This window comes from Alligator mississippiensis, chromosome 3 (genome assembly GCF_030867095.1).
Source record: "Alligator mississippiensis isolate rAllMis1 chromosome 3, rAllMis1, whole genome shotgun sequence".
Lineage (NCBI taxonomy): Eukaryota > Metazoa > Chordata > Crocodylia > Alligatoridae > Alligator > Alligator mississippiensis.
Genome location: NC_081826.1, coordinates 124,096,166 through 124,109,212, shown reverse-complemented (window position 1 = coordinate 124,109,212; position 13,047 = coordinate 124,096,166). Strand labels below are relative to the sequence as shown.

The 13,047-nt window shown below is 41.9% G+C and overlaps 1 protein-coding gene across 4 annotated transcripts in view; it reads right to left on the bottom strand.

Moving 5' to 3' along the window:
- RREB1 (ras responsive element binding protein 1) overlaps window positions 1–13,047 on the bottom strand; it is a 144,165-nt gene that overhangs the window by 37,544 nt on the left and 93,574 nt on the right. For all 4 annotated transcript variants that reach the window (XM_059724367.1, XM_014606967.3, XM_019490460.2 and 1 more), the window contains one exon: window positions 12,718–12,857. In XM_059724367.1, coding sequence (XP_059580350.1) covers window positions 12,718–12,857 — 140 coding nt within the window. The remainder of the gene's footprint in view (window positions 1–12,717; window positions 12,858–13,047) is intronic.

Genomic DNA, 13,047 nt, shown 5'->3' with positions numbered 1-13,047 from the left:
TTTGAGTTGTTTTACTATAAAAATCTGCAGCTGCCTTAACTTGTTCTATGATACCTACTGTTCAGTGATTTAAAAAGTTGTCATTAACACACACAGAGGTTAATGAAAACAGGTAGGAAGTAGAGCATAAAAGGGTTAAAAATACCAGAGGAACCCATGGGCAATTTAAACAACATACAGGCCACTTCTACATGTGTGCTTAACTAAAGAGCAGATTAATTAGCTGTGGAGTAAAGCCTCAGTGTCTACATGTGTGACAGTATCAGGCCACAGTAGACTAATTAATGCTGCCGTAAGATAGTACTGGTCAGGGACATTACTGTCTCAGTGGGGTAATTAACTGTGATTAAACACACATGTAGATGCGGACTGCAGACAAAAGCTGCACCCAGTCACCCCAGCTGACAGAGGGCCACACTCTTGCCTGCTGCCTAGCCACAAGGCTCCTCACTTTCAGCACCCTTGTGCCCCAGCCAGCTTCTCTGCTGCCCGACACCACTGCCCAGGGCTGACTTGCTGTGCCCTTGGCCCTGGTGTAAACTGCTCCGCCTCTGCTCAAATTCCTGCTGTCCTGGGTGCACGTGTAGACACTGCACTCATGAGTAGGTTACTACTGCTCCACAGTTTATTGCTTTGAACTAACTGCATGTGTAGATGCACCCACACACGTTCTGTCAAATCTGAAAGCAACTGGGGTTACTAATGATTTTCCTTGGTAATAAACTCTTAAGTATCATATGCAGGGCTTCACAGCTTGCAAAACAATAAAAGCATTTTGAGATTAATCAGGTTATCTCGTACTATTATCAGGAAGTCTATCTTATATTCTCATTTATTATTATTTCTGTTGCAGTAGGTTTAAGGGGCCCCCAGTCACAGAACGGCTGGTATTTGCCTCACATGCACTTACATTTAAGATGCACTAGAACAGAAAGCAGGTTTGACAACGGGATGAATTAAATTAAATGCAGATAGATACGAGTCATGCCTGCAAAAAAAAACAACCCGTGGCAGCTATCATGCACTCACTTCACAATGCTCTGACTGAGGTTTTAGCCTTAAAATCCCATTTTCCTGAGGAACAGGAAACAGACCGAGGCACAGAGTTCTCTCCTACTATTTTAAATGGTGCCATACATTTTGTAATAGCCACCTCCACAGCCAAAATAAACAGGAATCAAAAGATTAGACCTCGATCGAGCCTGTCATATGAAGGACAGCCCAGTTGGTGGAACAACAGTCCAGCACTTAAGAAAGAATCAGTGCAGGGTGGAAGCCTCGAATCCAACAGACAATGCCAGGAGACAATTCACGCTGACACCTAATGAAGGGCACCAAACCTGAACTTATGCCCATCCTTGTATTATTTATGGTAATTGCTGTTAAAGCAGCAGACTGATTTTAAGTTGCCCTTTTTTGTTCTTAAGAGCTCTGGTCAGCACTGGTACTCAAGTCTTTACCTTTGAGTAGCTACCTCTCATGTGTCTGGTATCTGCATTTCAGTGATTTGCCCATTGAGCCTTGGGCTGGCACCAGACCAAACTGCAAGGTGCTAAGTTTTTTCCCCAGGAAAACAAGGTTTTGAAAACTGGTGTAGGTATATTATTCTGTCTACATTTTCTCTTTCACCTTAATTTCTCTCATAGTTTTTCTTACAGGGGAGAGTCATGGAAAAAAAAGAAGAAAAGGTAAAAGGTCTGCTGATTTTTGTTTTGATCAAAAAGCTGAAAAAAAGAAAAAAAAATTCTGATCAAAGTATCGTGACCGGCTCTAGCAGTGCTGGGGCAGAGGACGTATCAACTCCGAGTGGCTTGACTGAGCATCTTAAAGGAGGATTAGAGCTTACAGGGCTGTGCGAGACAGTCAATACGGTCGGGACAAAGGTCTGTCCTGCCCTCCTCCCTCAGACGCAAACAGACTGTCTTCAAGTTCAGACTGTTCCATCTCACAGACAGGTTCAGGCACGAAGTCAGAGAAGAAAGGCTCTTGCAATTTAGAGTTACTCTGTGCAGTGAAAAAAAAAAACCTGTCTCAGCCCCAAACACCTGTTAACATGGCTTCAACTTGGAAATCTGAAATAAAACCAGCACGAAATGCTAATCACCCAGAAACAGTTGGAACAGGTCTATCAGCCAGAGACACTTAACTCCAACAGGCCACTCCTAAGGCCTCGCAGCTAACTTTTTGGCACCTTGTTTCTAAACTGCTCTCCAAGGACAATGGAGGTCATTGTAAATCTACTCCTGATGCTGAGGGATGCAGATAGAGCTGCAGGCTCTTAAAATCTCAGGATTTGCAAACTTCACTTTGGTTTGTCCGTTTTGATTACAGATTCAAACTGTTTAAATACCGGGCCATTTTACCTTACATTATGTAACAGGGGTTTTTTCCAGTGAGTGCCAAGGAGTCTGAACTCTCCCTACATAGCACTAATTGAGCTTTGAAAACAATTAGCATCGCAGCTGTAAGAGCACGTGCCAAGCCTACAGGAAAACTGCACAGGTATTGCTTTGAAATGCAACTGCTAAGAGAAGTAACATGTTATACTGGTACATTCTCATATTATTTCCTTTTAAAATAAGTTGTCATGCTCAGCAATATACCACAGAGAACCTTTTTTTTTAAAAAGTCTTTAACAAGCCTGTTCTACTGATTCTCTTTCCTGACTGACAAAAGTAGGTGTATATACAGCATAAGTTTTTGTGAGCTGAGGCTCATTTTATCAGATGCAGTGAGCCTGGGCTCAGGAAAGTTTGGGCTAGATACAAGTATCCACTTTAGTTAGTCTTTAAGGTGCAAATCTACCCTGCCCTTTACTTGACTTCAGACTAACACAACTAACTGCATCTCTTCTTTCTTTCTTCCCAGCATGACCTCTCCTCTTTAAATGCAATTTAAATGCTCATTCCTACTGTGCAGTAGCATTGGAGGGGCACTTAACTGTAATGTAGTCCTACTGCGCAGTACAGTAGTGATGAGCTACTGCACAGTAGCTTGTTGCTATTGTGCAATAGCATCAGAAAAAAAACATGCAGGGACACTACCACGTAGTAACACTGGTTACTGCGCAGTCGCTTAGTTCTTGGTTATGCAAGTACTAAATGACTGCGCAGGAACAACTGCTGCTGGTGTAGACATGGCCACAAAGTACAATATTTCTACCAAGAATCCACATTTTTAAGACGCACAGAAAATAGCATGGAAGTACTTATAAATCTTTAGCTGTACTTACTGGCTTTTTAAAAATTACTACTTCAATATGAAAAGTCTTATATGTCAAAAGTAGCATTTGAAACATATGGTAATACTTTGCTCACAATGAATAATACTAAACAAAAAATCCTTACAATCTCACAAGTATACCCATGCAGCCTGCCAACTCAAATAAGGATGGGATGATTACATAAAACAGAGATGGAAGCAGATGAATTTTAGAACGCTAAAGACGACAACTGAACACCTGAAGGAGATAAAAACATTGTACTTGCAAGATGGATTTTCACCCGTATCAAATGAAGGATGGGATTTTTTTAGAATTTAACTCGCATTTGCTGTAGTTTTCCATTGTGACTGCAAAAGAGAAACCTGAATACTTTTCTTCAATTACAGGCAAGTAACTAAATCAGAAAAAAAGAATACTTGCAGGTAATATCTGTGACTATTTTGTAATCGGCTTCAGTCTAAATTGCCTTGTGCCTTGCATAGTCATTTAAACCTTTACAATGAGTGTAAGACATTAACATGCTGATCTGGCAGCATTTTGTGTTAACTTTATACCAGTATAAAATGAAGGCAGGTGGAGAACCTGACCTCCTAAGATGTCTATGCAAAACCCGAACACAGATAAATACAAAACAGGGCTTAAATGGCCTTATTTTGTACCAGGGTAGCACATCTATATCACGTATTATATGACAGTAGGAAAATTCCAATCCCATCTCTGATATGTTTTTAACTGTGGAGAAGGCTGTTAACTGTTCCCCTCTCTTTAGACAGCCTTTCTTAAAACTTTTTTTTTTGCTTTATAGATAAGCAAACTTTTTATGAAGCTTATGCCTCCTTGAGAGAATTTTACTATCCCCCTTTTAAACTTCTCTCTCACCCTCTTCTCCCAGGGAAGGAGAGGAGGAAGACTGAATTGTTGTTTAGAGGGTATATTCTAGCCCCACCTAGTTGTAAACAGTCATCTCCTTTCTGAGCAAAGCCCTCCCATGCCTCCACACCCAGGGCCCTAAGAAGTGACATCAAACAGCTGCACTAATCTCTTCCAGTTGGTGGTGGAGAGTGATGGACTGGTGGCAGCTCTGTGCGCTACTACGGCTGTCTCTCAAAGACTTCAGAGAATCCACTCAGCTGCACCCGAGCACGTCTCATACACAGCCTTTTCTCTTTCCCTTTACCCCCTCTCATTACTCTCCTCCTCCTCCCCAACTCAAACTCAGCAGGTTAGGACAAAAACTGTCTGCATTACAAGAGTGCACACTTTGCAAAACCTGTGCCAGCCATAAGGCTGAAGAGATTTCCATTTTATAGCACAGTGGGTTTCCAACAACAGAGCAAGGCTTCAATGAGTGCTGCTCTAATTAGTCAGCAAAAGGTGGGGACTTTTTAAAATTTTCCCTTATCCTTGATGGCCTGCTTTTGTTTTATTTTTACTCTTTTCCTTGTTCCCTGCCTCCTTCTCGCTGTCACCCCCTCCCCACTTCAAAGCCACCTTTGGGTGTAGGGAAGGCTGGTACCACTTCATCAGGCTTTCTATTTATAGGAAGATGCTTAGCAAGGGCACAATGCTATGTGCATTCCAAAGGCTGCATGTTACTTTTCTTGTCTGGACCAACGTGTAGAAGCCAGCACGGCCCTGATATAAACCAGGGCGATGTCATGCTTTAGAACTTGCTGGTATGCTGCAGAGTTAGTTTCAGCCTCGCTGTCTCGTGATTCCCATATTCAAAGCAACTCAGGTGAAGCTGACTGTTACTAGATAAAAATCGCATTTTAGCCTGTGAGGTCCTGGCTTCCCTTCCCCACCCTTTAAAAAAAAGCCTTCAAAAATTTGGCAGCAACTTAATAAATTCTGTGCATAAGCAATGACTGATTTCTTTAACGATCAGGCCAAGTTTTGAGCCCTCCGAGTTGCACCTTACTCTGTAAACAGCCCAGCTGATTTCAACAAAATTACTTACAAAATAAAGGTCTTACTTGGCACAAATAAGGAAAGACAGAAAATGACCCCCAGTTATTTTTACAACAAAAATGTAGCGTGCATTCTCATAACTTAAATTTTTAATTCTGAGGCCTTAAATTAAAACTGACAAGTGTGAAAACAGTTGCTGGACAATTTATTCAAGTATTTAAAGAACAGTAGTGTGCACTTGGAAAAAAATGTGATTGGTGCAGCCCTTTGCAGCTACCAAAGTCCCTACCTGCATGACTCACAGAGGAAAGCCAAGTGCCTGTCCACACATGCCAACTCACCTTTCACACCTTCCTCTGACCATGCAGCCCCCACATTTTTTGTTCAGATACAGAAAGCAAAAAGCTACAATTTGAAAAGCTTGGAAAGAAGTTAGGAAAACTTATCTGCTACAGGTTCTCAGATGGAAAACCTGTCTCTAAGAGCTATGGTCTATGCCAGGGCAGGCAAAGTCTGGCCCCACTGCAAGATCCCAGCAGCTCCAAAGCAGCCCCCTGCCTTCCCTGCACCCTGCCAGTGCAACTGGGGCCGGTCTCCATGGCAACCCCAGCCTTGCTGTCACAGTGCAGCTGCGGCTGGGGTCTCCACGGAAACTGGCCCCAGGGCTGCTGGGAAATGGAATGTGGCTGCTGGCCAGATCTGCCATTTTGTTCACCCTCGGTCTATGCTTTAACAACCTGTTAATGATAGCAGGGGCCAAAGGGCAGATGAAAGAGGGATGAAGTAACAATAGGAGTAGCTTGTCCTTGTCTACACTAAACCATACTCAGAATTGGGAATCAGGATGGGCAAGGATGTTAATGACCAGCCATACCAGTACCAATGCCTTTGCCTCCTGCCTGACACACTTGCCTACAGTGCACTCAGCACACCACCCTGTTTCTATTCTCGTAACAAAGCTGGATATTCAACACCATGTGACATCCTACACAGCTTCACTCGAGGGATGTCCTCTCTGCATCCACTCACCATCTGATATCCTATCCAGCAGCTTTGGATTCCCACTCTCGTATCACAATGCACTTCCTGAAGTGACCACACAGTTTCCAGGTCTGGCCTTGCTCGATTTTGTGGATTTTTCTCTCTCTGTCAAATAAAAAACACTAGAGTGCACTGCATCCTATGTAAGATAGATACTCTAATAAACCACATACTACTAGCTCTACTTCTCTATTTTATTTAACTTGGTCAGTGAACAGATACAATACATTCTTCAGCTTGGCTTGCATGTATTTTTTTTTCCTTGAAACCACTGAATTACTTTCAGCCACAGTTTGTTGCTTTGTTCCAGCACCTAAACCTATATGGAACCAGATACACAGGGGTGACTCCATTCAGCTCACAGTAGTTACTCTGGTTTTAAAAAGGTGTAACCAGGATCAGTGTGGTTCCTTGTTTCTAGCAGCAAGACATTGTTTAAGCAATGCAAGCAAGTAGCTCATGGAACAGAACAGGATGCAAGCAAACTGAATTGACAATGTCGTGCAACTGACCCCTCTGGCTCAAAGCCATTTAGCCCCACCCTGTCTCTCAGCAGTTACTCAGCTGGGTAAACTATCCTCACTAATGCAATTTAAAACAATGACTAATTAAAGAGGTGAAGCTACTGGGTTTTTGCATGCAGTATGCAGGTTAAGGAGTCAATGGGTGCATCTGTGCTGGAATTCCTTATACTCATCTCCCAGCAGTGTAAATCCTAGCATGTGACAGGCTTGGGATTATCCAACATCATGAAAACTGCTATCTGAGGAAGTAGGCTATCACCTACAAAAGATTATGCTTCTCTGAACCAGATGGTCTTCAAGGTGTCACCCTGCCCAGCCTACTGCCTGACTTCAGAGTAACAGGGCTAACTACCTCTCTCTACTTAGGACCTTGCTGCAAACCTGGTTAATCAACCTGACCTGATTTGCAAATGCAGGATGTCAGTGTTGTCACATCATGCTGACAAACCTACCCCAAAAAATCCTTAAATCCAGGAACCCATCTCCGGGGCACAGGAATCAATCGCATCTTCTTTTGTGATGCCATACCACACCACATTTTATGCAAGAAACTTCACGTGAGGGAGTGAGTGAAGGTACAAAATTTCACAATCTTTTTCTGGAAAACTCAAGAGCTGGCAGCACCACTTACAGTCAGGGATGCAATGCCTTGCACTTTTCATTTTAAGAGATAATTTTCAATTATTTATTGACTTTACCAAACTCTGACCATTTGTGTGAAATTTTCCATGACAGGTGCCTGCCTTAAAGTGATTTTGTTTGTGGAAAGTTTCAGCAAAAATGGTCAGGCTGTTTATGAGAAGTTTAGAAAATAAAAATAATAGCCCTCCTCCCCCAAAACAAACCCTGTTTGTCTCTCAAGCAAAGTTGCTTAAAATTTGTTAAGGGGTCAAAGAATTGTCCTATTGTTCTTGTAAAATATTTGCTGAGGTCAGGTTGAATTATAACTAAATTATATAGTTTGTAACTTTTAAATAAAAGTGAGCGTGTGAGTGTACATACACATGTGTATGGAATCAGAAATGCACTAGAAGTTGAGTCGTAAGGCCAGAAAGACAAGGAACTGCAGGTATGGCAGAAGAGCCTCCTCTTGCTACCATTTCTTTCCTAGGTCACTGATGGATTTCCTTAGGGTAGATCTAAAATGCCCAGTCCTACCAATGACTTGTGTAAGAGTCAAGCTCAACATGATCAGATTTCTGTGGGTTATGTTTTCAGGTTCTTGGGTTCTATAAAAACAAATGTTGTACCTGTGTAATTAAACACACTGTGAATGAGCCAAAGAAATGTCTTTTGCATAACCAAATTAGTTTAACGTGACAGAAAGACCCGGCACTCAGTAAAAGGCAAACATTTGAAGGTTTATTAGTTGGTCATATGTTGCTAGCTGTGAAAAATTTAAAAATAATCTATTTAAAAAGTGTCTAGAATACTCTTAATAGCTAGTCAGTGCTGGACTGCAAGATTATTTAGCTTCTCCCACATCTCCACTATCCAAATAAAATTGGGGCAAGAAAAAAAAATGTCCTCCTGAAGTTGGGAGGGCAGAAAAATTATGAACTCCTTAAACCGTTGGTAAAGTGAATACTGATGGCAGCTATAAGGGTAAAAAGTATGAAGGATATGCTTTGGTTACAGTGAAACCTAGCGAGGGGTTTTATGGTATACATACTTTTAAAAAGCCAGGCATTTTACAGTAAGCCTGTTCCATTGTACTTGCCAAGGGAAAGAAGAGAAACCTCACACACTGCTTTTTGAGGTTTCTCTTCAGGAAATCCTTATGTCTAGATCCCTGGTGCTGCTGATGCAGTTGCAAGTCTTCTATCGGGTGACATTTCCAGGCATTCCCATGTTTGAGGAGGCGGCACTGAAGTTTGCAGAGAAGGAACCCACTGTGTGAGGTTTCTCATCTTCCCAATTGGCTGAGCAGCATTTCTCAGCTCTGCTAATTATATCAGCACTTTGATACAGGCTCACCAAAATAGATGGAGCCCTGCTGTTGGCCCAGGCTGCAGGGAAGTGGCTGTTGTCCTTAAATAATCCAAGTGAGGGGGCGGGAGGGAAGGGGGTAGCCAGGAAGAAAGAGGATAAAAAGAGCACTTTTGTGCCACCTCCCACTGATAATGGCCACTGGGAGACATCAGCCAGACAACCTTGCTCTATCTAGCTAATGTTGCTAATGAGGGTGTGGCTTCAATGGGATGAAAGCCTAACCAGAGGGGTTAATTCCATGAAGAAGATACAGTACCTCAGCCAATTGTTAGCATAACAAAGGTCTCTATTATTGCCCCAGAGTTGAGTAGTTCTTACCATAATTAGCAGACAAAGATACACAATTTGAGATTTTACATAATCAAAAGACACTCTCCTAAAAGGGAGCCCCCCTCTCACACAGTCAATGGATTAAGTATTGTTTCTTCTGCTGTAAGTAAACAATGAGGTGCTCCCAGCTCTGAGCTTTGCATAAAAAAGCAGCCGTCAGGGAGACATGCACTGTGGCTTTTTCTTTCACTTTGAAGAAGGAACCCTGTGATTTAAAGCTGTTCTTTTGACAATACTGGAAAGCCTCAAGGCCCACCCTGTAAATTACAGCCTCCTGCATGAGGACTAAAAGGCTGGGAGTGGCTGGGCAGTGTTACCTGTCCTGGTTTTTGGCATTAGAAACAAAACCCAAAAACTTCCTTTCTGTCTTGTGGGATAGGATCTGTTCGCAGGGAAGTGTTTTCTGCCAAGTGACAAATCTAAATGACAGTAATAAAAAAAAAGCCAAGCAATGTTTAGCCTATTAACACATATGCCTCTGCATAAGCTTCCAACTGAGGAAAGGGCTCTTATTCAAGCAATGGCAAGGCCACATACTACTTGTATTATACATGTGTGTGCAAGAAATGGTATGGTCTATGCTACAATAAACATATGCTCTGAAATAAAAATCAGCTGCCGCTAAGTAAATCTCAAGTGTAGATAAGGAAGCCACAGCTTAAGCCACTGACAGACGGCCATTTAAAGTTGCAATGGAATCTGATCCTGGATCCCAACAATTCTGCCTCCTGCCGTGCAACACATGCATGGCAAGATGCACAATTTGGGGAAACTGGGGATCAAATCCCAACTGTGTCCTACTTGCCAGTGCAGACCATGATTCTGGGCTCCCCCTGAACCTTCAAGTTGAGAGCTGGGTACCTGATGATCACCTGTCAGCTGCCTCCATGACCACAACAGGGCTTGGTATGGTCCCCAGAATCAACTGATGACCACCTGACCCATCAGCTGGATTGGGACCGTACCAGGGCTCAAAATGGCTCCGGTGAAGACCCTGGAGCTGGCCAGTGATCAGATAGATGATTGTCATCTGGCTCTGGAAACCACACTGGGGCCAGATGGAGACCCCAGGGTGGTCTTAATCCTGCCACACATTCAATTTAAAGCACAATGGAAACAATCCACAAAAATATTTCCCTTTTTATGGGGTTCCCTTTTTATGGCACCATAAATTTCCTGAAATGCAGCCAGGTTACTATTTAAGACACGATTAACAGATTAATTGCATCTTAAGTGTAACTTCTGCCAGGGGCCTTACGCTGTTCAAGCTGCCTTTGGTTTCAGAAAGGATAAGGCACACCTGTCTTTGTGCAAAATAGAAGGCAAGGTAGAGACCAGTGGTTTGCAATGGTGTGGCTATCCTGGTGGGTGGACACTGACTGCTGGACCAGGGCAATCCTCCAGGAGAGACAAGGTCTAATTCAAGAACTTCTGCTTTCCCACCCTGACCCATAAAACCCTAATATCCTGCTCCCCACCCTGTAGCAACAACAGTTGGTGTGACAGTCCTTTCAGTTCTTTTTAGGGAAGTCCTTACCCTTGTTTTTCTAAAATGAAAAAAAAACACACTAATTTAAGGAAAGCTTCCTAATATTTTACATGGTTTATTTCCCCACCACAATCACAACTACCTATATCAACCCATCCTCTTTGAAGAAAATTATTTCCTCTATCTGCTATCCCTCTCAAAGAGATCACCAAGACCAATCCTTCTCCGGTGTCAGTGGAAACAACTTTTAGGACAAATAGAGCTCAATGTGTAAAGTGTATTCTGTTGAGGTAACCTGTGGTGGTCCTGAGCCTCCACTTGACCTCTCAGTGCTTGCAGTCCTTGTGACAACTCCTACCTACCTTGCCTTGCTCACACAGTCCACGCCAATGTGTAGCCTAGGATGGAAGGTACATTTCTAAACCATATTAGCCAATGTGATTTAAAATATACACTGAAGCAGGCAAGACTAAGGATGGATTTCAACATGTGAGCTAATCCAGAGGAACCACCGTCTTAACTATGAAGTTTTAAATGCTAAACATTTTACAAATATGCTTTTAACCCTAAGTGAGACGAGCCCATAAAGTCTCTCACCAAATGTGCTTCCTCTGTGCTCACAGAGCCAAGTTACCACAGCTAACGTTCACGAGACTGTTTCAGTTCTTGCTGGCCACAACAACTCTGCTAACAGGAGCAATTTAAAAAAAAAAACTGGTTTTCCCAGTGCAGGAATAAGAGCTTTATCAATGGCCTTCCTTCTGCCACACTACAGGGAAACTCTCTCTATGCCCAGCAGCGGATTACATTGCTGCCAGGTCTGAGGGCTGGCTGAGCTTCTTCCTTTGATCCATCCTCTGAAGCAAGAGAATTCACACAGCTTCTCAGTTTCACTGAATACAGGCTCAGGATGATGCTACATCTCCATTGAAATGCTAGGATGGAGGCCTCAAAGACATGATGAATTTGATGTGCTCAGTTGAATGTATTCTATGAAGAGCTTTTCTCAGCATTCCTTATGCTGTGAGTGTGTATTTGTAAGGGGGAGGAAGGGGGGAAATATGTATAATACTAAAACAGAAAGAACTTCAGCTATTTTCAGAATATATATGTGATTTATTAAGTACTAAATTCTGTTTAAAGAACAAACACACTCTTTTGATGGATTAAGTTAAAAAAATCCCTAATAATTAAAATGATTGCGACTTATTTAAAGGTTCTTAGAAATAATTAACAATGTATTTTAACAAAAAGGTTTATTCCAACCCTGCTGCATACTAACCGATAGGAAAAAAAACCTGTCAGAAATAGAAGTCTATTCGGAAGAGTAAAGAATCAAGCAAACCAAGGTGTCCATATTTTCCATATGTGAGCCATTCTCCAAATATAAGCTGAAAATGCAGCCAATGCTTAGCAGTTTGATTCACTGCTGTTCTTAAATGTCAGATCTTCCCTGTGTAAGCATTTAAACTAAACTCAGAATCTGTCTCATTTATATCCTTATGTATCTGGATTCACCTTATTCTATTTTGAAAACAGGAAACATAGTACCGGAAGAGTCCTACTTTTGGTAGGGAGCCACCTGTACAAAGCATACAACTTTTCTAACCAATTAAATCACATCTTAAAAAAAAAAAGAAAAGAGCTGTCTACTTGGAAATATTTTCTTCCTTAAACAAAAATGTGGTACTTCCCAACTAGTCCCAGGACTCTTAATAAAAATGGCACATTTTTATTAAGGTGGTGTCTTATAAGTAAGAAAACCCTAGTTTCATCCAAACTTTTTTTTTTTTTTAAATGCATCTCTCCACAACTTGCTACTTTAGTTAGCAATGTCCAGGTCCAGATCTCCTTCTTCCCCCCACAACAGAGTTCAGCTATAAACCAGTTAGCTATAACCAGCCTTACCACACTTCTCAACTCTAAATTATTCTGTAAGTACCCCTTGTCAAAATGTTTCAAGTTTCAGGTTTCTCCACCAAAATTTTGCTTTCTGACATTACCTATGCCCATTATTTTTATGTTTTTGCCATGTTAAAATAAGACTCACAGCATCCTTGTGACCTGCTCACTTACAGATGGGGCTTCTAAGGAAGAAAGGTTAAGCAACTTGTTCTGCACACCACAAACCGAGTCAGTATAAATCCACCCCTTTTCTTTCCCCCATTGCATCTGGTGCTAAGAAGCACATCTAGCCTACTTCTTACCTCAGTGAGTTATCTGGATGCGTCTCCATGTGGGTCTCCAGCCCATACTTGCATACAAATTCTTTGAAACACACTGGACAATGATAAACTTCTTCCTCAGTCTTCTTCTCCACTTCACTGGACTGAGCTTCCTCAACAACCTTCAGCGAGATGAAAAAAACGTTACAAGAACTCAGTGCAAGCAATGTGTTCAAACATGCAATTCAGCCAGAGTCCTTCCTTTATCATGTAGCAGCTCACAGACTTTTTTTTTTTTTTTATAGGCTACTGAAAATGACTCATTTCAGAGACAGAGAGAGAGAAGCTGGATAAACATGACATTAGCTAAAT